This window comes from Amaranthus tricolor, chromosome 15, assembly GCF_026212465.1.
Source record: "Amaranthus tricolor cultivar Red isolate AtriRed21 chromosome 15, ASM2621246v1, whole genome shotgun sequence".
Lineage (NCBI taxonomy): Eukaryota > Viridiplantae > Streptophyta > Magnoliopsida > Caryophyllales > Amaranthaceae > Amaranthus > Amaranthus tricolor.
The window spans coordinates 7,725,053-7,751,636 of NC_080061.1; the positions used below are offsets into that span (position 1 = coordinate 7,725,053).

The 26,584-nt window shown below is 33.4% G+C and overlaps 3 protein-coding genes across 3 annotated transcripts; 1 reads left to right on the plus strand and 2 right to left on the minus strand.

The window, feature by feature from the left end:
* The first annotated feature begins 7,550 nt into the window (after nucleotides 1–7,550).
* Nucleotides 7,551–15,365, plus strand: LOC130801827 (AUGMIN subunit 4). Its single transcript, XM_057665727.1, has 14 exons — nucleotides 7,551–7,849; nucleotides 9,226–9,411; nucleotides 9,491–9,538; nucleotides 9,612–9,719; nucleotides 10,191–10,529; nucleotides 10,621–10,720; nucleotides 11,926–11,971; nucleotides 12,312–12,405; nucleotides 12,521–12,592; nucleotides 12,676–12,734; nucleotides 13,925–13,993; nucleotides 14,070–14,121; nucleotides 14,738–14,815; nucleotides 14,893–15,365. The coding sequence occupies exons 2-14, from the start codon at nucleotides 9,283–9,285 to the stop codon at nucleotides 14,968–14,970; spliced, it is 1,272 nt and encodes a 423-aa protein (XP_057521710.1). The 5' UTR covers nucleotides 7,551–7,849; nucleotides 9,226–9,282; the 3' UTR covers nucleotides 14,971–15,365.
* Nucleotides 15,366–18,024: 2,659 nt separating this feature from the next.
* LOC130801828 (uncharacterized) lies at nucleotides 18,025–24,193 on the minus strand. Its single transcript, XM_057665728.1, has 2 exons — nucleotides 23,700–24,193; nucleotides 18,025–18,325 (listed from the first exon to the last, which is right to left on the minus strand). Exon 1 carries the CDS (start codon nucleotides 24,075–24,077, stop codon nucleotides 23,700–23,702), a length of 378 nt encoding a protein of 125 aa, XP_057521711.1. The 5' UTR covers nucleotides 24,078–24,193; the 3' UTR covers nucleotides 18,025–18,325.
* Nucleotides 24,194–24,511: 318 nt separating this feature from the next.
* On the minus strand, nucleotides 24,512–26,100 carry LOC130800985 (uncharacterized). The gene is made up of 3 exons (XM_057664730.1): nucleotides 25,457–26,100; nucleotides 25,065–25,138; nucleotides 24,512–24,576 (listed from the first exon to the last, which is right to left on the minus strand). The coding sequence occupies exons 1-3, from the start codon at nucleotides 26,098–26,100 to the stop codon at nucleotides 24,512–24,514; spliced, it is 783 nt and encodes a 260-aa protein (XP_057520713.1).
* Nucleotides 26,101–26,584: the final 484 nt, after the last annotated feature.

Sequence of the window (26,584 nt, forward strand, 5' to 3'; positions counted from 1 at the left end):
AACATCATAATTTTTCTAATGGTTTATTATTATGAAAATATAAGAATTATTGCATTGTCATATACTTACAAAACAATTATATATTATGTAGCAAAGTATGGCAGAAATTACCAAAAGGCTATTTAACATATTAGATTTAACTGGACAAAAATTCTTAGAATGGAAAGAAGATGCCATCATGAATTTAGAAGCTCAGGAACTTGAACATACTGTATTGGAAGTAAAGGATCCAATTGATGGAACTCAAGCTGCCAAAATAAAAGTAGCTACAAATCAAGAAAAGGCCAAAGCCTTAGTCCTTTTGAGGCATCATATTCATGATAGCCTTAAATCTGAATATTTATTTATAAAAGATCCCAAAACATTGTGGGACTCTCTTGTTGAAAGATTTGATCACCACAAAAGGGTGCTTCTTCCACAAGCTAGCCATGAGTGGAAGAATTTAAGATTTTCTGATTTTAAGACTCTCAGTGAGTACAATTCAACATTATACCGGATTGCATCAATGTTGAAATATTGTGAGCACCCGGTGAGTGATGCAGAAATGATTGAACTCACATTATCTACTTTTCATCCATCAAACATTATTCTGCAACAACAATATAGAGAAAGAAATTTCAAAAGATATTCAGATCTGAGTGTAGTACTCTCACTGGCTGAACAGCATAATGATCTTGTCTGGAAAAATCATAATATGAGACCTATTGGATCTCAAGCTATCCGTGAGACACATTCTACTAAAACACATGTGCCTGAAGCACATGCTGTTGAAAATAAAGGCCGTGGAAATTATAATAACCGTGGTAGAGGACGCGGAAATTTCCGAGGAAGAGGATGAGGACGAGGCCGTGGAAATTTTAACGGATACGGTGGAAAGTTTCAAGGATCCGGTAGAGGCCACTTTCCCCAATATTATCAAAATGATTATTACAATAATAATTCTCGAAGGGGAAAACAAATTGGTTATCACAATAAAAATAACCATCAAGAAAGAAAAGAAAGTATTTGTTACAAATGTGGCATGACAGGGCATTGGTCACGTACATGTCGTACTGCCAAACATTTGGTGGAGCTGTATCTAGCTTCCCAAAAGAAAAAGGGAAAGGGTGTGGAAACAAACTTTAATGAAGCAAGCACCTCAATGCCTAATGTCGATCCTTACAATAAAGCAAGCACGTCAATGCCTAATCTTGACCTTTCAGACTTCTATTTAGATGGCGATGAAAATGATAAAGAATATGACGAAGATATTTGAATTTTTCTTAACAATGTTGTGATGCTTATTTAGTTGTATTTCTTTTTATATGCAATCTCCTTTTTTTTATGTATTGATATCACCTTATGTTAATGAAATTTTATTTTAACTGTCTATTTATTTAATATGAAGATATGGATCAGTTTGAAAATGGAGTCAAATATCAATGCCTCCTAGATAGTGGAACAACTCACACTATCCTAAAGCACAAAGAATATTTTTCTGAGTTGAAGATGGTGAAAGCAGATGTCACCACAATCTCTGGAACCACTACACTAATAGAAGGATATGGAAAAGCTCAAATAATACTTCCTAATGGGACAAAGCTAGTAATTAATGATGCTTTATATTCGAGTAAATCTCGACGAAATCTCATAAGTTTCAAAGATGTACGCCAAAATGGTTATCATTTAGAAACAATGACCGAAAATCATACTGAATATTTATGCATCACATCTGAAAAATGCGGCAAGAAAAGCATTCATGAAAAATTACCAGCATACTCATCGGGATTATATCGCATTAATATAAAACCGGTTGAGATAAACATGGTATCTAACCAGAAGTTAGATAATAAAGAAATGATAAATTTATGGCATGACCGATTGGGTCATCCTGGTGTGGGAATGATGCGAAAAATTATTGAAAATTCAATTGGGCATCCAATGAAGAAAATAAGAATTCCCCAACCAAATGAATTATCATGTTGTGCATGCTCACAAGGCAAATTGATAATTAGACCATCTTTAAATAAAATTGCTACTGAAACTCCTAAATTTCTGGAAAGAATTCATGGAGATATATGTGGGCCAATTAATCCTGCTTCTGGACCATTTAGATATTTTATGGTGTTGATTGATGCCTCAACACGATGGTCACATGTAAGTCTCCTACAATCTAGAAATGTGGCATTTGCGAAATTACTTGCTCAAATCATTCGATTGAGAAATCAATTTCCAGATTATACGATTAAACGAATAAGGCTTGACAATGCCGGAGAATTTACATCTCAAACTTTTAATGATTATTGTACGTCAATTGGAATTGACGTAGAACATCCAGTAGCTCATGTTCATACTCAAAATGGTCTGGCTGAATCATTGATTAAAAGACTCCAATTAATAGCAAGACCATTATTAATGAGGTCAAAATTGCCATCATCTGCGTGGGGCCATGCAATAATACATGCATCGTCATTGATAAGATTAAGACCAAGCGCTTATCATAAATATTCACCACAACAATTAGTGCATGGTCAAGAACCAAATATATCACACCTGAAAATATTTGGATGTGCAGTATATGTCCCTATTGCACCACCCCAACGCACAAAAATGGGTCCGCAAAGAAGGATGGGAATTTATGTTGGATTTGAATGCCCATCAATTATCAAATATTTAGAACCAATGAGTGGTGATTTATTTAATGCTAGATTTGCGGATTGTCATTTTAATGAGACAATATTCCCATCCTTAGGGGGAGAGAAAGTGGACCCAAATAAGAAGGAAATAGATCTCACATGGAATGCAATGCATTTGAAAATATATGATTCAAAAACGAATGCTTCTGAACAAGAAGTTAGAAAAATTGTCCATAATCAATATATTGCAAAGAGATTACCTGATGCATTTGTAGAAACAAAGCAAGTGACAAAATCATATATTCCTGCGGCAAATGTTCCGGCACGAATTGAAATTCCCACTGATAACAAAGCCACTGAAAATGAATCTATTGCACGCCGGAAGCGTGGAAGACCACTTGGTTCAAAGGATTTGAAACAAAGAAAATCCAAAAGGTTGAATGAAATGGCAAATGTTATAAATATTACTTCTTCAATGAATCATAAAGAAACAAGTTTTGGAGATGAGGATGAAAATCTCATAGAAGAAGAAAATAATAACATCAAAGATAACAATGAAATTTCGATTAATTACATTTCAGCTAAAAGGCAAATAAATCGAAAGAATGTTATTGTTAATGATGCACTTGCTCATTCAATCGCCACCGAAATAACACTTGATGAAAATGATATAGAACCAAGAACGATACAAGAATGTCGGCGTAGAAATGATTGGCCAAAATGGAAAGATGCTATTCAAGCAGAATTAAAGTCACTTGAGAAACGAGAAGTTTTTGGACAAATTACCCAAACACCAAATGGTATAAAACCGGTCGGCTATAAATGGGTGTTTGTAAGAAAAAGAAATGAAAATGATGAAGTGGTTAGATATAAGGCACGAGTTGTAGCGCAAGGTTTTTCCCAAAGACCAGGGATTGATTATGAAGAAACATATTCTCCAGTAGTAGATGCGACTACACTAAGATTTTTGATAAGTCTAACTGTCTTAAACAGTTTGCAAATGCGACTTATGGATGTTGTGACTGCATATTTATATGGTTCACTTGATACAGACATTTATATGAAAGTCCCTGAAGGACTTAAGTTGCCAGAAAACCACCAGTCACGAGAAATGTTTTCCATAAAGCTGAAAAGGTCACTTTATGGACTAAAACAATCTGGAAGAATGTGGTATAACCGTCTTAGTGAATATCTCCTGAAAGAAGGATTCAAAAATGATCAAATCAGTCCTTGTGTATTTATTAAACGAACTCAATCAGGATTTTCTATAATTGCAGTTTATGTTGATGATTTAAATATCATTGGAACTCCCAAAGAGCTTGAACAAACTGCAAATATTTGATGAAAGAATTTGAAATGAAAGATCTTGGGAAAACAAAGTTTTGTCTTGTGTTACAAATGGAGCACTTAAGGGGTGGAATCTTTGTGCACCAATCCAACTATACAGAAAAGGTGCTAAAAGGATTTCATATGGACAAAGCTCATCCGCTGAGCTCCCCAATGATAGTGCGATCATTAAAACAAAAGGATGATCCATTTCGACCTTGTGAAGAAGACGAGGAGATTCTTGGCCCTGAAGTGCCATATTTAAGCGCAATTGGAGCTCTGATGTATCTAGCTAATAATACAAGACCTGATATTGCTTTCGCTGTTAATTTATTAGCTAGATATAGTAATTCACCAACAAATAGACATTGGAGCGGAATAAAACATTTGTTGCGCTACCTTCGAGGAACTAAAGATCTTGGACTATTTTATAGATCAAAGCAAGATGCTACACTTGTTGGATATGCAGATGCTGGATACTTATCAGATCCCCATAAGGCTAAATCACAAAATGGATATGTATTCACATATGGAGGTACCGCAATATCTTGGAGATCCACGAAACAAACACTGACAGCTACATCATCAAACCACGCAGAATTAATCGCCCTTTATGAAACAAGTAGAGAATGCGTTTGGTTAAGGTCAGTAATTGGTCACATTCAAGAAGAATGTGGGATAAACTCGATAATAAATTCTCCAACTGTAATCTTTGAAGATAATACCGGGTGTATTGAACAAGTTAGTGGAGGCTTCATAAAAGGGGATAAAACCAAACACATAGCACCAAAACTTTTCTTTGCACATGACCTCCAGAAGTATAAAATAGTAAAGGTGAAACAAATTCAATCAAGTGAAAATCTTGCAGATCTATTCACAAAGTCCCTTCCATCAAAGAGATTCGAGCAACTTGTATATAAAATTGGAATGCGTCATCTACGAGATATCTGTTGAACTTAGGGGGAGAATCATTCTCACTGCACTCTTTTTCCCTTCGTTCAGGTTTTTGTCCCATTGGGTTTTTCCTGACAAGGTTTTTAACGAGGCAGTATTAAATAAAATATTGTAATAATATTTTACTTTTTTTACATAATTAGAATGCATTCAAGGGGGAGTGTTGTGATTGACAATACAAGTGAATGCATTGTCATTCATGAATAGTGCTACATTTGTAACCTTTCACCCATCCTTTTCTATAAATACCTACATGGTATTGTAATGTAAATATACGAGAAGTAGTAGAAAGATAAAAACAGATATAAATTTATCTCTTATACTAATATTTCTCCCTATATTCTCCCTACCTCTTAACATTTTAAAATTTATTCATCATATTACAGAAGACACGCGGGTTGACTTGTATAGGATTAATCTTCGCTATAGGAACATAAATTATCTCATGCGACATTGAATACATGTAGAGGCTTGGAACGAACTAGAGCAACATTACTTACTATTTTCCAACTTATACTTTACATACCTTCCATATGAAGCCAAACTATAAAAATATCATCCAATCCAACAATAGTCTTCATCAATATCCCACATAACCCAACGACCAAAGTCTAAAGATCTTAGAGAGAAAGTTTACAGAAAGAAACACCAAAACGAAAACCAAAAGGGACGACAAGTTCCGGAGAACGAAACTCCGAATGATAAAGGGAGCAAAGTTGTTAGTTAAAAACATGACCATAAGCTAGCATCTAGACAGACTCATAGGGACCCATTCTGCACCTAAACCCAAACTTGAATCTGTGGATACAAATATGGGTCTTGACAATTTGAACCCACAGATTCATGGTCGAATCTAGGTCCTTCCTCAGAAAATGATTCTGAATTCGGGTTCGCCTAGACCCAATTCAGATCGGATTGATTACAATCCTTAATTGTTATATACATCTTTTGTCTTCTATAAAATAAACACATCCCCCTAATTTTTTATAAAAACTATCTAGGCACATTTTATGGATGACGCTGTGACACACAGTCCCATGGACTTGCAATTTTTAGATGCAAGTTTCTCAATTACCAGAGATGAAGAGCTCGATGTATGCCAAGACGATATAGAATATAAACTTTTTAATGATAGATGTGCTGCAACAAGTTGGACATGGTCATCTTGTTCCTCCATACAATTTTACAAGGCATTAAGTTCTCCGAGAAGTACCCTGCTCCTAAATTACGAGCTTCATATCCACGCACACATTTTCCATAAGCTTTCTCTCCATCCATTTTGCCTACAAATGTATCCTCTCCGACCACCTCATACATCACCTTCAACACCACCCCCACATCAACGTTGAGCACCATCACTTGATTCCACTGGAAAGGGATCTACCCCGAGTTCTTCCGCATTGGTCCAAGCAAATGAGAAAGTTGAACTTAAATTCTAGACTTACGTATTTTGCATGAAACTATGAATAATTGAATTTAAATTTTAGACGTTTATTTATTCATTTGTATATTATGTGGATTTAGTTATAAATGCTGATAGTGAGGTGTTATATGGATATTAATTTAGTTCTAATGCAAGTATGGTTGATTAGGAAAGCTTAAAAAACACAAATTTTATGCCTAAGCCTTACTATGTAAACCACTATATGTCTTCATGATATAAATTAAAATAAACATTTACTTGACATAGCGGTTCATTTTAAAGGAAATTGGTGTGTCATGATTTATTAATGAACAGCTATGCCACATCGTATTTTTCTTGACGGACAAAAAAAAAAATGCCATCTTACGTGAACAATAAAGTGTGACCAAGGGCCGAGCCGCGTAGCTAAGGGCATCAATAATGATGATCCAATTGTGGTCATATGACCCAACAAGAGGAAAATTATCTTAAATGGTGACCTAATATTGGGTGGGTTGGGGAAAAGGTTGGCCAAATGGGTCAAAAACTGACCGGTTTATGTGAACAGTCACCCCTTTTTTTTAAAAATTCGCCACGTGTCACATTCTAATTGGGTGAGTGAAAACTGCTGCCTGCACGCCTGACACGCGGTCAGCTCCTCTTTCCACGTGCTGTCCTGTGATTGGCTGGAAAAAAAATACCCGTTTTTTGTAATAAACGGCTATTATCGTATTTGATTAATTTTTTTAAAAAAAATTAGACCAACGGTTATATTTTTTCGAGATCTATAAAATGAGACCCATATTGATATTTTTTGACATAATTTTATTTTTACATATTTTCTTCTTATTTTCCTACCTCTTTTATTAAAAAAAATACCAAAATAATCATTTCAATAATCCCAAAAAAATATTAATTTTATTAAAAGAATAATTTTTTTAATTACAAAATAGTAGATCTATTTTAATCAAATAAAAAATTATATTAATTTTGTACATGAAAATATCATCATAAAAAATAAAGATAAATGTTAGATAAATTAAAGGAGAGAAATTATGATAGGTTTAAAAAGGTCAATGTTAATAAAATTAAGTTGAAAAATGAGTTTTTAAAAGAGAGAAAAGTTATAAAATAATAAAATAACCTTTTTTTTGAATAATGAGTAAGAATGCTCTAACTAGGGGTCCATGGTGCACGTGCCCGACAATTTTTTAAAAGATACTTTAAAAAAAGTAAATATCAATGGCATTTTATTTCCCTGCTCTTTTAGATTTTAAAAACCAAACCATAAAACCCAGTTACTCACCCCACCCAAGACCGGACGGCGGACGACCCACACCACGTCACCACCCACCCCTCACCGGAATCTCTCGTCGCCGATCGCCACCCCTCACAGTTCTCTGTGAGTTTTTGACGCTGTTGGCTGTTCACAATCCGCAAATCGCAAGGCCTGAAGCCCACCACTGCTGCTGCTGCCGTGAAGTCAATTCACCAAGCCTAACGACGGCCACTGTGACACCACCAGACCAACCCACCTTCAATTCAATTGCAGGTATTATTTTGATTTTTGAAATCCCCAAAAGTTAGGTTTTTTTTCTTATTATTTCAAATTTCAATTTGGTTTCTTTAATATGTTATTCTTTAATTCTAATTGGTAATTAGCACGATTTATATATGTATTGATTTTTTTCTTATACTCTTACCTTTATAAATTCCTTTTTATACTCTGTGTGCTGGGTAGTATCATTTGCTAATTTGTAATCTTAATTGTGCCAAATTAGTAATTATCCTGAAAAAACATGCAACTGATTAATCTAAATGGCAGTCTTCAGCCATTTTCTGTGTATTTCTTACAATCTAGTTATTTTTTACATTCTTCTTGTCCTTTTTGCTTTTGGGTGTTTAATCAACCCAGAATTTTGATAGTATTTTGCTGTGATTATTCAGAGTTTTCTGTCATTTTAACCCGGAATCGATCTGGTGTTTAATGTGCCTCAAAGCTTATTGTGGAGTTTTGCTCGGCATTTGCTGCTCTATGAAATGCTAGAAACAAAGAAATGCTAAGGACTTGTGTCCCAGACTTATTTTCAAATTCGAATAAGTTATAATAAGATCATTTCAGTTGTAAATTTGTAATGAGCTTTTTACATTACTTTTGCTCAACATTTTTACTACTCAATAAGTCCTAAACTTCTAAAACTTCACTTCATTACAGTTTTTAGATCCTGTTTGATAGATGCCATTTTGGACTTTGTATTTCATTTTGTTGGATTTTGTTTTATTATAAGCTTTTGAATTTTATTAAACTTTTGGCTTGCCACCATTTGAGGTGAAGATGACCGCTTTTATTTATGTTTGGTCTTAGCTTGAAATTATTGTGCTTGTACATGTTATTTGGAGGGATGAAAAAAATTTGGTTGTTCATTTTGCAAACGAAATTCTGCCGAAATTTCATCCATATGTCATGTGATTATTTATGTGTTGAAGGTAAAGTGAGAATTAAGTAAGTAAAAAACTTTATTTTCACAAAAGATTCCAACAAATTACTTAAGAGTTGCCGAAAAATTACGTCTCACCATCTTGTTGTCTACGGCTTGCTACATCGTATGAATTGAAGTTGTATAATGAGTTCTAAGGATCGAAGGAGACAACTAGGTAAGAAAGTATGTTTTACCATTAAAGCTATATATGGCACAAGGACTAGTTAGTAATAGACGAATATAATCAAATTTGGACTGATCATCCATTTATTTTTTATTTGATCATCCATAACTTAATTTGGCTTTGATCATTCATAAGTTTTAGAAGTATTATTTATTTATTTATTTATTTTTTATGATAGTGAAGTTATTTTTACAAAAACAAAAACACTTGAAATTCAAATTACTGATTTGCTACCAAAATTCGTCTTTACTTCTCTCCTTTCAGTTCACCAATTCAAATTGGGAGAGAAAAAAAACAGAGAGTTGATTTTTGAGTGAAAAAATGGTGAAAGGATTGCAACAACAAAATCTAGCTGCCGATGTTATTCAACTTGTCGAACAATTAGACCGACATTGTTTGGCTTCCGATGGATCTCTTGTCTCTAAATCTGCTTTTTACGATCTACAACTCGTATGTTTTCTTCCATTTTCTCTATCAATCTCCAATTTTGCTTCTATTGATCTCTAATTTTGTTGATTTTCATATGCAGGCTAGAGAGGAAATGTGTAGGGAAAGATTACGCTACTTGGAAGCCATGGTATGGTTTTCCCTGATTCATGTATACCCATCAATCTGAATTTGACGTTGATTAGTAAAAATTGATTTGGTAGGCCATTTATTGTGAGGCAATTGCCATGGTAGAAGAATATCAGCAAGCTTTGTCGGTTCGTGATGTTCAGGGTTTGTATCCTCAACTTGGTCTCAAGAACCCTCCTCAGGTCTATTATCTTGCCTTTTAAAAATCACATACAATTTTGATAGTTGGGTCATAATGAACTATATTAAAATGATTCTTTAAATTATGTGCAATTCTTCTTTATTTATGTGAAGTTGCACTAGATGTTTGCTACAAGGGTCAATCAAGACATCTTTGTTATGGGTAAGTTTGTGTTCATCCGAGCCCCAACCCCACTTTGGTGGGAGGCTGGAAGCCATTCAATAATATTGGAGTAATGGAATGTTGTGGTTATTTTAACAATTTGATCATTGACCTTATGCAGTTTTACATCTCGAATTTTCTTGCCACTCTATATGTTTGTAAGCTTATTTGTGTATGATGCCTTGTGTAAATACTTCTATGTGGATGCTAATTTGAAGCATTAATGAGGGTAATTTGGGTTCAGCTTTTGTACTTGAGTACTTCTAAGATAATTTTTTGTACGAATATTGAGATGTTTAGTTTATAATAGGTTTATGAGACTCTGGAGCACAGGCTTGTTGTTGCTGAGGCTGCTCAAAAATTGAGACTTCCTCTTATTTCCAAAGATGGGGAAATACATGAGGAGGAGATTGAGAAATGGAGTATCATGTCTCGAAGCTCTCTAGACAGTACGAGCTCTAATGTGACTATGAGCTCAAGTTCTAATTCAACGAATTATGCTACTAGTACCCCTAGTACAGCAGCAAACAGTAATTTGAATGCTACTGATATGAGTGATCCTGGCATTGGTGGAGTTCCCAACCGTTATTTGGGAATTACTTCAACTTATTTGTGGCAGACTCAACTCCATCAAGCTCCATTATCCATGGTATGTGGATGACTTGTTTATTCCAATTGGAGAATCGTTAAATACATATGTGCTTTAGCGAGATTGTTCCTTCTACTTGTCACTATTGTAGGCTATGGCAGAATACCAGATGTCACTCTTTCGTGAGATTGAGGCTCGTTTGAAAGTGAAATGTGATAAGCTGGCTGGTGCTTTTGTAGTGGATGATGTTGGTGAGTATCTCTTTCTCACTCTCTCATTTTCTTACTTATGAGATATATTGGAATGTTGTGGAGTTTTCATGATTTTAGATTATAATATATTAAATGTTAAAGTTGGCATGATGAAGGTAACACTACATTTACTTCTCCATGCCCATTATTTGGGACCTATCTACTTCATGCTCATTTCGTGGATGATTTTTTTATTCTTGATGTTCATTATTTGGAACTACTTTGCATAGCTATTTGGTTTGACCAAGCATATATTTTGTTGTTTGACCAACTAACTAGTTAAAAGCCAAATGTCAAACAAAAAGATGGTCAACCATATATTTTTCTTACACACCCAAAACCTTGTATCATTCGTGTGAAGATTTTTTTTTTTGAAGTAGCTACTTTGTGATATCCAGAGAGTTTTGCATTGGCTTTCTAAGCTTTGTGTTTGTTTACATTTTCTAGACAAAGAACAATCAACTTCCTCTCCCTTCCCTAAAGCGGGTATAGATGTGATATTGATGCCAAATAGTTATAGTAGTCTTATCCTCCTTTGTAGTCATTTCTTTTGCTCACTTATTCTCCCTCTGCCCTCTCAATTAGTACCACATGCTTTTTGGGTAAAATTTAATGGAAAGGGGAATTGGGTTGAAGAATAAGGCAAAAAACAAGTAAATGATAGAAATGAGTTGGTAAGATAGAGAGAGAGAATAAGTTTGTGGATGAGATTAAAAGGAAAGTGAGTTCATTGCCAATACAGAAAAAAGTGCAAAATTAGTGGGCAAAATAAAATGAAAAGTGATGCTAATTGACAGGGACAAAGTGAGTAATATTTTAATTGCCAGAATAAAGTCAAGAATTTTATATTAAGTATATACTACCCTCACTTGTTCCTATTTCAGTCTACATTTACAACATGGAGGAGAAAAACATAAACATACAGCAAATGAAAACTTTAAAAGAAAAAAAAGAATATTCATGGAGAATAGGATATTTCAATTTTAAAATAATGAACATGAAGAAGTAGATAACTTCCAAATTATAAACATGATCTCAGTGTAATAAAATACTTAGACGTGATTACCAAATTTATGTATGCCAAATGATCTTGATGGACTAATTTATGCAGCAAGTTTGCTATGGAAGAAACTCCTAGGAATTTAACATAAGCATAAAGATGAATAATGTATTATTTGCCCTTTGCTTCTTTCTTTTCTGCCCAGATGGTTCAGCTGGACATCAGAATCTAAGCTCACGTCTTCCAGAAAGGTATGCTATTTGTCTTAGAAATTTTTCTAGTTTTTCATGTGGAACTTGTATGGTATGTTACTAAGACTAGAGTAATTGTAATTTGTTGTAACAGATACTTGTGCATGTCTAAATGTCTAACTTGGCAGCTTTATGAAAAATTCCATGCTTTTAGTGGGTTACAACTTACATGCATGTTATTTGCTACCTGACCTGCTTATCTTGTGTCATGTCAGTTTTGACAGCCCTAAGGTGCATCAGTTGTGCTATTCCCGCTGCCTATTTGCTATCGTAGTTGTGTAGTTTGTTACCGCTAATAAGTAGCAAAATGCTTTTTGTGACTTCAGTTATTGTTTGTCAGGGTAAAGGTAATTATTGAGGAGATAGAAAGGGAGGAAGAAACACTAAAAGAAGATCTCTACTCTGCTGACAGAAAATTTGCAGAATACTATAATGTGTGTAAGCATTAATCCACACCATTGTTATTTATCATTTGTAACATTAGTAAACTGAGAATATGCCTTGTATTTCCCATAATGAAGAATATGTGATAAAGCGTGTACTTCTCAGGTCTTAGAGCAAATACTAGGTGTGCTTATCAAGCTTGTCAAAGATTTGAAGTTGCAAAATCAACATAAGTTCGTAAGTTTTCATTTTGCTTTTTTTGATGGGTACTTTTCTATTCGACAAACAGTGAGGCAGGTAATTTGTTGAATATTCTGTAGGATGAGCTGCAGAAAACTTGGCAAATCAAGAGACATGAAGCCATGGGTGCTAAATTGCGGTATGGTGATTGTGGATACTTTATTTTGTTTATACTTGGTACCTATGTTACTTGGACTCGGGTACTGATGTCGGATACCAGTATGTGTCTAAGTGTCGGATTCGTCTAAATATTCAATTTTACACCTAAAATGAAGTGTTTAAGTGTCATATCAATGTCTGAGCATTAAGGTTGGGTTATTATAAACTAGTGGCAAAGAGAAATTGAGTATTTAGCTTCTTGAAGGATCCATTGGCAACAAACAGAAACCAAAGGTTGGATTATTACAAAAAATTTAAAGGTGAGATTATTGGCAGGTAATGGGAAATAGATTGGATTATTATAAAGAAGGAAGAAGATGAGAGGTAACCTAATATAGCAGGTCATTTTTTGAAGGGCCCATTGGCAACAAACTGAAATCAAAAGTTGGATAATTAAAAAGATTTCAAAAGGTGAGATTATTGGCAAGTAATGGAAAATAGGTTGGATTATTCACAATAATTTTTCCCCCGAAAATATATGTAAAGCCAATTACCTTAAACAATAGACCCTATTATTAATCAGTCCTTCCTACCACCCTTAAATGACTGTCAATATATCTCTTCTCCTTCCATGTGATACTAACCTATTTGCTCCATTGGGTGTCCATATGAGATTATGCCATTCCAAAATTAAAGTTTTCTCACTTTTTGTTTTCTCTTTCTCTCACTTAACTTTGTTCAGTCACACAATAGTGTTTATAAAAAAACAAGTCAATATGTAGGGTAAATCTCACATGGAAGGAGGTAGTATGCTATGGCTTTAAATTCAAAAATCTCTTACCATTTTTGATAATTGGGGCCCTTAATTCTTGAAGTGACATAGAGTTGTAGAACTGTTATTTTTGGACATTTTTAATAAAGATGTGTTCAAAATGCAGTAATTGTGAATTTTTGGGTATTAACTATTTCTGGAATTTTAAAGATAATTTTTGTTACTGGATGATGTCATTCTTGTTATGATTGATAGACTAGTAACTAAACCCTTCATGACTTTCAGGGTGTCCATGCCAAATTGACTCTTTAATGCATAGTTGAATAGGGCTTGTGACTTGTAAAAAATGTTCATGAGCCCAACTAAGCCTATATTAGACTCTTTTCAAACTTAGGATGATTTAGGAGGATTTTGTATATTGTTCTTGTGATAAAATGTTGCGTGCCTTATCCTGCTAGGGTACTGGAGCATATACTCCTAGTTGAAACGTATACTAAAGAAACAATACCAGCACTCCATAAAATCAGGTAATTTATCTGTGTCAAATATCTGATTTACATTATCTTTTGGAGCTTCAAGTGTTTAATTTGATACTCTGTTTAGGAAATACCTCGTTGAGGCAACAGAAGAGGCTTCAACAGCGTATAATAAAGCTGTATGTTCGCTGACACTGATCTTGTTTGGATTTCAACTGTGATGCAACTTTGATCTTTAACTGTATATTTGTGTATAACATTGATGCTCTAGAACCTATAAGAGTTTTGAAAGGTCATACTTTACTGGCCCGTTTGGTAGGTGGTATTAAATGATGGTAATGGGAATGGAAACTAGTGTAATTTTGGTTGAAGAATCTCTTGCTACCTTGATGGCCATGCTTGTCCAACTTCAATCATCTCATTTTCTTCATTATTTCATTCCAATGCATTACTATTGGGAGATGTGGTATTAGAAGGTAATGGAAATTTGTAAACATAAAACTTTTTTTGTGATCAAAGTTTCATTACCAGGGGAATGACATTGAACTTTTGATGAAATTTTACTCTATAAATCATTCTTATTACCACTATTTAATAACACTAACCAAACAGGCCGTAAGGGTAATTCTTGATTTTTGGGTTTTCAAACATCAGATATGCGAAGCCCTTGAAGTATTACAGATTTACAGGCCATCTTTTCAACATCCCCCCTTAATAACAAACCTCTCCATTTCCATTTTTGTTTCTTTAACTGCTGTTCTATGCATGCTTGATCTGTTCGTTTATATTTGTCAGGTAACACGGCTGCGTGAGTATCAAGGAGTAGATCCACACTTCGACAAAATTGCGAGGCAGTACCATGACATTGTTAAGGTTAGTTTCAATTTCCGTGTAGTTTCGTGTGAAATTTTTTGACTTGCTAAAAAGTAAAACCAAAATCTTTTGTGCAGAAACTGGATAACATGCGATGGACGATTCAACAGGTTGAAATGGACCTAAAGTATTTACCGGATCACTCGAACACATAGAAATGTTTTGAAATGGAGTTGTTGTGACCATAGGTACTTCATTATTCATCACTCCATTGTATTATAGAAGTGGATCCGAATCACAGAAATGGCATCGACGTAATCAAATGTTGTGTTTTTAATTAAAGGATGCTCTGGTATTATCTTGAACTTGTGTCTTCCCTCGAGTGAGATTCTTTGGCTATGACCTTTGGAGAAGAGTATCAACACATTTTATGAACCATTGCAATTGAAGTTATTGTTTTATGCTTACCAAACGAGATGGCTTATTTGGACGACAACAATATCTAAACCTTAGTAGTTAGTACTATCAAAATTGAACCAAATGAAATGTGGGAATTTATCGCTGATAAAGATTATATGGTTCTATTTAGTACTAATCAACAATTAACAAAGATCCACTCCTTGAAGGGGCACGGCCGCACGGGTATAATTTGCTTGCTATCCTACTCCTCCGGACTCAGCCTTGTATAGAATACTGGGTTGCTGACTTTGACTTTGACTTTGACAACAGTAAACAAAGATTTTTTTAGTGAATATATATATATATATATATATATATATATATATATATATATATATATATATATATATATATATATATTCTATTCCATTCATTCTTATCTATTATACTTGATGTCATACTTCACTCCTAGTCCTCTATTATGCACCAATGAAGTTAAGATGGGCATAAGGACTTGTAATAAAATGTGAATAGATACCGACACAACCTTAAAATGTTAGGTGATTGATGCGTGTGTCATGTTTCATGTGTACTTTTATCGTACTTTTAAGAGCGTGCAATGAACACAATAACAAACTAGCAAGGAATGAGAAGGGAAAGAAGGGAAGGATGGGGAAGGGAAAAGAAAGGGAGTCAAATCAAGATCTTCCTCTTATTTCTAGAACATATGTATCACCTATCTATGATGGAGTATTCGCAAATAGTTTTAACCAACTCTAATTTTTCGCGCCTTTTTCATTTTATCGCCACCTCTAAAAAAACTACGAAATTTGCCCCTAAACTTTAAAAAATTACAACTTTGCCACTGGACTTAAAATTTCTTATTTATACTATTAATAATAATAATAATAATAAAAATATTTTAAAAAATAAATTAAATATAATAATTAAAATTAAAATAAAAATTTAATAATAATAATAATAATAATAATCTAATAATAATAATAATAATAATAATAATAATAATAATAATAATAATAATAATAATAACAATAATAATAATCATAATATAAATGAAATTAATAAAAATTAAAAAAAAAAATACCAGTCGCACTTTTTGTGCGACTCGACCTAGGTATAGTCACACTTTTTGTGCGACTGGTATTATTATTATTATTTTTTTTTTTTTTGAATTTCGAATTATAAAATTTGTTTTGTTTAATTAATTTATTTTTTAAGTTATTGTTATTTAAATAAATGTTATAATAAATTATTTTATTTTAATATATTATTATATTATGATAATGTTATTATAATAATTAGTTTTGAATTTAAATAATTTATTTGAATGTTTAATTATTTTTTAATATAATAATAATATATTAATTAAAATTTAGATGTTAATTAATTATTAATTTTTTATTAATAATTTTTTTATTAATTTAGTTGATAATGGTGTTATTAAGTCCAGTGACAAATTCGTAATTTTTTAAAGTTCAAGGACAAATTCGTAATTTCATTAGGGTGGGGGTGACGATAAAATGAAAAGGGTGGCAAATTATAACAATACCCTAGTTTTATCATATATATAAAATAATATTTAGCTATATGATATCTTGTTTGTAGAATCTTGATGATGAGTTCGTTAAAATATTTTTTGATAAACATGAAAAATGCAAAGAGCAAAAACAAAATAGGAAGGATATGATACTATATTAATACTCCTAAATTATATATCGCTTCTTAACTGTGGTCATCCTTTTTATTGTGTTGTCACATTTTTTAATAAAATTATAAAAATATTCTTGAATCTATTTTTAATTATAAAATAATAAGTTATTAATATTAAACTAGTATTATTTATAATAATTAAATTTAAAAAAGAAAAAAATTTAAAAAATCAAAAAATAAACATAATCGCTTGTTTTGTATGGCTCGACCTAGACTAAGTCTCATGTTTTGTGCCACTAGGTCTAATTTGTTTATTTAATTAATATATATTTTTTTATTTCATTAAATTTTTAACTTTAGCTCACTTAATGATTTTCTTACAAAGAATAGAAATAAAAAAAAAAAATGTTTATTAATGCGAAAGTTTAAATCTGAAATTAATAATGTACACTCTTTTAGCCATAACTTTTAATTGGAAAAATAATATTGATGCAAAGTTTGCGTCATTTGAAAGCAGACTTTAAGACATTTCCAATTATATATTATATGACCAATTTCGACGATTGAGCGAGAAATGACAACTGTTTAATGTTTGTCTCTAAAAACAAAAATTTGATACATGTTCACTCTTTTGGCCATAACTATCATAAAAAAATCACAATAGTTCAAGGTTTGCGGCATTAGAAACTAGACTTTAAGACCTTTCCAACGATGTATTATACGCGCAATTCTGATGACCAAATGAGATATGACGACCATTTAAAATTTACTTTGATTTTTAGTATACGGGTAAATGGACCCAATCGCATAAAACACGCGACTGGACCACGATATAGTCGTACAAAACACACGACTAGACTGTAGTCTAATCGCGTGTTTTGTGCGTCTATACCGCGGTCTAGTTGCTCATTTTGTGCGATTGAGTCCATTTACCCGTGTACTAAATATATAAGCAAACTTTAAACAGTTATCATTTCTCGCTTGAATGTCGTATATAGACATAATATATCCGGGTTTTTCGGGTCAAAACCGGATCATAATTTCACTATTCGAAAAACGAAACATCAATCCGGTTCCCAACTGAATAGTTATACAGTGGAAGTTGGCAATGATGATAATGAGAAATACTGTCCCCAAGTATCAGAAGCTAGCTTATCTAAACGTAAGCTTATTTTCAAGAACACCATGATCACAGGTCATTAGGATTTAGGGGTTTCACCCTTCTTTCTTGTGAAATTGTTTGGCTAGCAACTGCATTATCATTGCAGCCCAACTAACTTTTCATAGACTGAGATTTGGTTCAAGAAAAAAACAAGGTTTACCAGATAAAAATTATCAATGCATGTATAACCACAAAACAGCATAGAATACAGATTTGATTATGAAGATAATCGGCTCCCACATTATTACAGAAAATTGTCTAAAATGAACTCAACCTGCTTCTTTTCAAGCTCCCAAATTAGAACATTGATCAAGTTGTCCATTGTATCAAGTGCAAATCTGACAACAAGCAATAACCATCTGTAAGAAAGCACATCAAACGCATCCTCCCACAAGTAACACTTGTATATTACAGCGATTATTGATCTAAACTTGTAAAGGAAGACAACAACGAAGAAGAAGAAAAGTGATAGCAACATAGACCACAAAAAAAATTAGAAAAACATGCATCCCTATTCCCTTCTGGCCCGATTAACAATGTAAGATATAGTTGTTATGTCTTCATTCTACAACACAGATGAAGTAGAAAGCCTAAGCAGAACTTTGATAACTTGTACAGGAGATTGGACACACCTATAATACCCTTATCTTTAGTGATCAGGTGAAAACTATGATCATGGAAACTATGATCAAGTGTGGGGAGGGAAGGAAAACGAAAAACCATACTCATATGATAGGTGAAAACTCCCCATAATACCCTTATCTTTAGTGACTACATTCTATGGCACCATGCTCTTTTGGTACGTCACCAAATACTAGGCCACTTTCAATATCATGGGTGAAAACTCCCCATAATACCCTTATCTTTAGTGTCTATATTTCATCATGAAAATAAACAAATTATGTTTGACAATTTGCTTGTTGATTCTAGTCATACCTGCAAATTCCATATCCAACACGAAGCAACATGATCTTTTATATGAGAAGGGCCATTGAAAAAAAGGTTCATACACTTCACACTTTAATATGCCCCAACAGTTCCATTGCTCTCCAAAGTAAGTTACAATATCCCACTTTCCGGTTTGACAAGGTCTGGAACATTTCTACAAGTCAAGGATAATGAGTATGCGTTATCAACCTGGCTTATTGAACTACCTCTAATGACTAATGATAACCTGGCCTATAATTAAGTCCTTACAAAGGACCTCTAATCATATTTTTATTTATTTATTAAATAACCTAAATTATTGAACTACCTCTAGGGGTTGTTTGACACATGGGATTTAAGGAAGGGAATGGGACTTTGTTCAAAAAAAGGTCAAAGTCCTTATTTGTACAAAGAGAATGGGAATAGGAAATGGGTATAAAAAATGAAAAAGTTCCTAAGAATTAAGTCTTAGGGGGGTGGTAATTGGTAATTGGAGAGACTTTCATTTTTTCACCTATTTTTTCCAAGTCCCTAACATAACAAACAAGGGATAAGACTCTTTTATCTTAAAAGTCTCATCTTAAAAGTCTCATATAAAGTCTCATAAGTCCTATTCCCTTGTGCCAAACACCCCCCTAATGACTAATCATAACTTGGCCAATGATTGGGAATTATATCAAGTCCTTACTAATGACCTCTAATCACATTTAGTTCATTAAATAAGGAGAAAAGGAACAATTCACTTTTTTCAGGTAATCTTCAACTCAGATGTACCTTGTTCAAATAAAGCATTGACGAATTGCAATAGGCAGTCATCAAGGTTGACAAAAATTTGCACTTAAGAGAAAAGACGATAAAAAAAATACAATAACCATAAGATAGTAAAACTCAAGATGGACTATCAGAAGTCGATGTACCACCAACAATAGACGTCCCGAATTGAGCTCTTTTCACGACTCGTTTTGTTGTCGGTGTTAAATGGTGGAAATAGTGATGGAAAATTAGTGTAATTTTGATAGAAATAATCATTTGACAAGTTTAATGATCATACTTGTTCTACTTCAATAATCTCACTTTCTTCACAAAATGCATTTAATGCCTTACCATTTGTAGTATTTTTAAAAGCTTTTTTTTTTTTTTTTGCAGTATTAAGTAATGGAAAATTGCATACAAAAATAACTTTTCTATTATCAAATTTTCATTTCCATCGGAATGACATGATACTTTTCATGATATTTAATACTACAAGACATTTTCATAACATCATTTATTACCAACAACCAAACAAGTCATTAGAGTCGTCGCCGGGATAATATTTCTTCATCAAATACCAGGTATATCAACAAGCATTTACACTTCATTTTTTAACAAAATTTCCAAAATCTTTTTCATTGCCCAAATCACTTAGCAATTTAAACAAAAATTTCAAATCACCAGTTTGAAAACCATGAACTTAAAAAACTAGAGATAGGACATGAAGTATCCTTGTTCATGCCATTTCTCCCCAATAACCTAACACAAATTTGAGCAAAGGCATTATGGTTTCAACCAAAACCTACCCTCAAATTTTGTTATTTTGTAAATGAGCTCTCTTTCCACGAACAATCAAATGCAATGCTTCCAGTTAATTCTCAACATTTATCTCAGAGTTCACATTGCTCCCATTCTTTGAATGCCTTCGTGAACGTACATTATTGTTGTCCCGTCATCAACTCAAAATTACTGATTACCAGCATTAATTTCTCGAGCCAGAATCCAGTAAACTTTTTGGGGCTTGGCTTATAGTGTGGAAGGATAACATATATTATCACGATTTTGAGAAGCTTGACTCTCATCCAAAAGTAAATCTAAAAAGCTAGTGCTCGTGACAATAATTTCAAGCCTGCTACCTCTAATCTTCCCTATCTAAGAAATTCCTTCTTTTTTTTGATGACGGTACCCTATTCATAAAACTCAAATATTTTCCTCTGACAACTTGCCTTCTCTATCAAGCTAGTTTCTAACTTAGCTTTGATGTGATTCCAATAACATTTCCTGAGCCTAGTTTATTTCACAATTATAGATTCTTGACGGAGTTGCGATCTTGCCTAAGTATCCACAACACAAACTTTCAAAACGCACTCAAACATACAATATTTTCATTAACTTGATCCTTTTTAGAAGTAACTTTATCCTTAGAATGTGAATTTAGGTGATATGCTCTATTTATGACCCCTGTAGGAACTCAAATAAGATGCAGAAACTCCAACGTATCCAGACCATTTCAAAACACGACGCTTCCATATTGCCAAAACATTACATAAAATCCACTTGTAGCCATATATCAACACTCGCCAAAATAATGCCAGATCCTCATTGAAGTATTGAACATCTAAATATCTAATGCAACGAATGAGTATATGTGCAAAATATTCCTGCCAAAAATGGTTCCTGAAAATTACACACGTAACATAGCGCTAGAGTATGATTTAAGGAATCTATATACAACATGATTTGTTGAGACCTTATGACACGACTAACAAATGAATGGTTAAAATGTATTCTAAGGGAACAATTTCGCCGTAAGAGAAATGACTTTTGGCTTAAATTTGAATTTGAAGACTAGGAAAACAAGACCATTTCTTGTAAAAATGGCAATTTGAGACCTTGGACACCTTGAAAATCTACTATTAGACGTAAAAATCAATTAGTGATTATTGCGTTTGACTTCCAAGGATTAATATCAAAAAATTCTAATATTTTTCTACTTTGTACAATGTAAGGGAAACTAGATGGGACCAAACGTTGACGCAACAAGGTAGATATGAAAAACCCACTACATGCAGCCCACGAAACTATGAATCTAAAATAGGATGAAGAGCCTTTGGAGCTCAATATTGTGAAGAGAAGCATGTTAAGGATGTTCTTACTAGTCACTTGTCCAACAAGCAGGCCACTCCATGCATTCCACAATTTGCTTAATCCATAAAACTAGAAATGCGAGTGGTGCCATGCATGTCATAGGTCATCCAGTGTATTTTTCAGTTTGCCATCTTCAACATTGGTCCACAAATTGAAATTGTGTCATGCATTCCATACTAATATTCTCAAAAATCGTGAATCAGAAAGGATAGTATGCTCTGTTGGAGTTGTTTTATGGTCAATTTGAGCGAATCACAAATTTAAAAAATTACAATGAACCAAACAGCAACATGCTAACAAGCCTCTTCATAAATTCATGATTCAAATCAGTTGTGATTTATAAGCCTTTCCCAATGTACATATAGAAACTCTACTATATTTTAAGTTTCTGAATTACTTTTGTGTCATGATCTCATAAAAAAATCATGGCAAAATGCACTCAACACATGCTTTATCTACTTACGAACAAGACTTGAACACACAGTACTTAAACACACAGACATGGATCACTATTGAAAATATTGCTCGCATTATCGTATTGTGACCATAAATTTTTTGAGCTTACCACGATCAAAATATAAATTGTGACAACCACAAACCATGTGAATTAACCGTAAAAGTCATTCCATGACTGTCTCTGCAACCACGACTAAAACCACATTTTTTTCACTAGGCATGGATATCAAGAAAATAATTAATGGGTAAAGGAGGAAGATGCCACACTGTTCTCCTTAAGTCTTTTGCACTTAATCCTCTTTTATCGCTTGAGGATTAAACTCGTGTTTTGGGATTTCCTTTGGTAATAAGGTTTGATAGTTCAATTACTATTTAACGGATTAACACTTGAAGTTTTCTAATTTTCCAGGTATTAGCTAGTAGAAAGGATGCTAATGATATGATTTCTTTTACTTCCAAACTGTCACTTTTGGACGTGCGTATTTTAACTAAAATCTTTACAATACGGTGGCAATATAGTGACGCAACCTTGTTTTTTCACTACGAATGTGAGTCCACAAATAGCTCCAAGCAGTAGTAGACACCATCAAACAAAAAAATTCTGCTTTTCATAAAATCTAAACACCCTTTCAAATGTCAACCCTAAACTAGTACAAGGTAATAATCCACAAAATCGCTTAAAGTATTTGATACAATATACAAAACTAGATGCATCTATACTCTATATAGATTGAATCATCATCATTGACAAAATGTCGAGGATAGAGGTACATTGCACAAAAATCTTGATAAGGTGTGCAAGGTTGGTCAAAAGTTCATCAATTTTGTACTAAAGCATCATTTATTTAGGAAGTGAGATGAATATAAAAAAATCAATTTAAGAGCTCAAATACAAAAAGCTCAACATTTAGAGATCGAAATGGAAAATATCAAGCTAGGTTGGAAAGTTCAAGACCTGATTGCCACTCTCGAATGACTATGAAGCTAAAACCATTGAGGTTATGGAAAATCCCAACATGATACAGGATGTCCACATAGATACAAAGCTACTCATATATCATTCTCAAAAAACGATTCAGAAAATCATCCCTGAAGAAGATTAGATTATTCTATTAAATAACACAAAAACAGGAGTTCAGAAAAACCCTAATCTAGCTATTGCTGATCGAAAACGCAAAAATCCCCATAAGATTGTTCCTGAAATTAATTAGCATTTGAAAGCAGGAGTGTAATAGAATAGGACAATTAAGACTCCCTGTGACAAGGAGTCCAGAAACGCCCATCAGATCTCATCACAAACTGAACCCTAATCCACTAATTTCTGATCTAAAACTCGAAAATTCACACAAAATTATTACAATGAAACACAACATCATATATAATTTACAAAAACCCTAATAAATTTAAACAGAGTTTAAAAAAAAATACCTATTTCTGGTAACCACCACCATGAGTATTCATATCCTCCTCAATCGTAGCAGTCAAATAAGGGATAGGAAAATCGGACGTCCCGAAAGTTTTCTCTTTCATCATCTTTTCAACATCTGCTTTCTTGAGAATAGTACGCTTGATTGGAGGGCGATTGCGACGCTGGTCGCGAGTGAAATACTTGATATCAAAGACAGTGTCAGGATTAGCGGTTGGAACAATGGCTTGCTGAATTTCCGACGCGGGGCAGAAAGGACGGTATTCCGTCGCTTTTGGAACTGCAGATTTGTACTCTGGAGATGCGCAGGGACCTGTGATCTCCCATGGCGCTTTTATGTAGCGTCGAAGTGATTGCAGCCATGATTTTGTTGACGCCATTTTTGAGCTTTTTGAGAAGAAGTGGTGCGTTGGTGGTGGGATTGCGAGGTTCTACCTAAGCTTTTGACTCTGTAACGATGGTTTTGGAACTGCCGGATCCGGTATCGGTTTTGGGTACCACCCGGATTAAACCTTATAGTATCATTTTAAAATGTAAAAAATAACGGAAATTCCATTGGTATGTTCGATCGCACAGAGCCCTAAAAAATTAGGGCCTCATATTAAATTACTTAATATATGTTAGGTAAAAATACAAAATTGTTAGAAAAATATCATCATTTTTAAAATTGCACAAGACTTTTATAAAATTTGTCAATTTTTGCTCCGCTCGTGTGGTAGACAAACGTTTTTTTAATTTGCGTGGTGATTCTAAGCTTTGAACTTTTTCACTTGATAGACAAAATGTTAAAGTTTTCGTTAACTTTATGTTATCATCAACCATCATCACGACTTTTTTCAATTTGATTGACGTCACGATCACCAATATGGACATATTTTTCTAAAAATTATTCGAAATGAGTACTTAATTTAACAAATTTAACCTTTTGTCTATTACATGGAAAAGTCGAAAACTCAAAATTATCATGCATAATTCCCCAAATAACTTATCTAGAAAAAATTGAGATATAATAAATCAATGGTATAATGAGCCCACCACTTTGACTTAGTTTCCTTATTCTAGTAGCATTCTACTATTCTATAGAAAAATTACAATTTATTTTAGAATGGATCAAAGTACATCATCATATATGAAAAATTTATTGGTACCATGCACGAAATTATAATTATTTTTTTATTAAAGTATACTTTTAATAATAAAGATGAAATACAATTATTAAAAAAGAGGGTATATTAATATTATAAACTTGTATTTTCTAAATAGTTAAGATATAAACATGAGAGACGAACAATTGAAATAAGCAACACCTCTTTATAATTGTCGACAAAGTATTAAAACCAAAGTAATTTACAACAACGCAAATATACCATAATAAAAAGAACAATGATCAAACTGCTTCGTTGCATCAGGTACATTAACTTGTTGAGCAAATAATAATAACCTACAAAAACAATTAGAAAATTAAATTCAGTAAGAGAGTATTAACGAGATACAAAGCATAGAAATTCACATTTACAAAATACCTTAAATGTTTGAAAATACCTCCTTGAACACAACATTTTCAGTAGAATTACTTGTGTGGTTGTCACTGTCACGTATTAAAATCGTTAATCCTTTTTTGCTTGTCACACGTGACACGACCACATAAAGTTGACCGTAGCTGAAAACGGGTCTTGGCAAAAAAAATCCCCACATGCGACAAAGACTGACCTTGACTCCTGTTGATAGTCAGGCATAACATAGACTTTTAGGGAATTGCCTTCTTTGCAAATTGATTGGAAGATGTGCAGAATCAGACGGTGTAAGGGTCATTCGTGGAATGAGGACAATGTCTCCCTTTTTACAACATGTGAGAATTTTAGCCTCAATGATATGTTCCTCTAGACGATTTACAGTCAATCTTGTTTCATTGCACAAACCAGCTGATTGATCAATATTCCTAAGCAACATAATTGGCACACCTTTTTTCAGTCTAATTTCATGATTCGGCAAACCAAAACATCTAATTGTGTTTAGAAATTCGACTGAGAATGCATCGGTGTGATTGTTAACAAAACTATATGTTTTGCTTACTGAATTCGAGCTCAAGTAAACCTTCTCTTCCCCACAAATTAAAGACAATACATGCTCATTAACTATACAAACGATTTCATTTGTAGGAGCTAAAATGGCCCTATCATGGAAAAGACTTCCATCACTCAATGCATTTATTAGATTGGGATATGTGCTATGAACGATTGATGCAATGGGATCTTGTGCATTCTTGGTCAAGAATTCATCTGGGATTTCAATCATAACTTCACTGTCATTGGGTTCCCCGAGTACTCCATCACCAAGTTTTAGTATCCAGTCAGCAAATTCTTGAATTTTGACATCATTACTTGCACCATTTTGAAGCCTCATGTTTTTTGTTAATCTCAAGACTTTACATGAGCTTCAAAACAATACTTGCTCATGCTCACCATTGGTGCTTCATCCTAAATAATCAGCTTGGCTTTTTGTAACAGTCCAGTCATGTCACTACCAGGTTGGATACCTCGTCACATAGAATCTTGAGTGACAGTTAAAGACATACCAAATCTAGAATGAGTAGTTCTCCCCATTGGAAGTAGTAGTGATGCGATGCCACTTGAAGCAACTAGTAGCACAATATCTCCCCTCAAACGAAGAGCTGAACACAATGTCCGCCACATGAAAGTTTTTTCGGTCCCTCCATGACCGTATAGGAAAAATAGACCTCCCTTTTCAAGTGCAATTGCACTCATAATATCATCATATATGTTTTTTGCTCAGTTGTTAAACACGAATATAAATTTTCATGTTCAACACGCATAGCTTCTTTATCATATCGCAATTCCTCCATAATGAACTTATTGCTATTGTCTCT

Excerpts from the sequence above, each read along its gene's own strand:
- LOC130801827 (XM_057665727.1), top strand. The coding sequence starts at position 9,283 with ATGGTGAAAGGATTGCAACAACAAAATCTAGCTGCCGATGTTATTCAA. Across the intron at positions 10,530-10,620 it reads ATCAAGCTCCATTATCCATG|GCTATGGCAGAATACCAGAT; the intron begins GTATGTGGATGA and ends TCACTATTGTAG. Across the intron at positions 14,816-14,892 it reads AGTACCATGACATTGTTAAG|AAACTGGATAACATGCGATG; the intron begins GTTAGTTTCAAT and ends TCTTTTGTGCAG.
- LOC130801828 (XM_057665728.1), bottom strand. The coding sequence starts at position 24,077 with ATGGCGTCAACAAAATCATGGCTGCAATCACTTCGACGCTACATAAAA.
- LOC130800985 (XM_057664730.1), bottom strand. The coding sequence starts at position 26,100 with ATGAGGCTTCAAAATGGTGCAAGTAATGATGTCAAAATTCAAGAATTT. Across the intron at positions 25,139-25,456 it reads CCAATCAATTTGCAAAGAAG|GTTATTATTATTTGCTCAAC; the intron begins GCAATTCCCTAA and ends TTGTTTTTGTAG. Across the intron at positions 24,577-25,064 it reads TCATTGTTCTTTTTATTATG|AAAAATATGTCCATATTGGT; the intron begins GTATATTTGCGT and ends AATAATTTTTAG.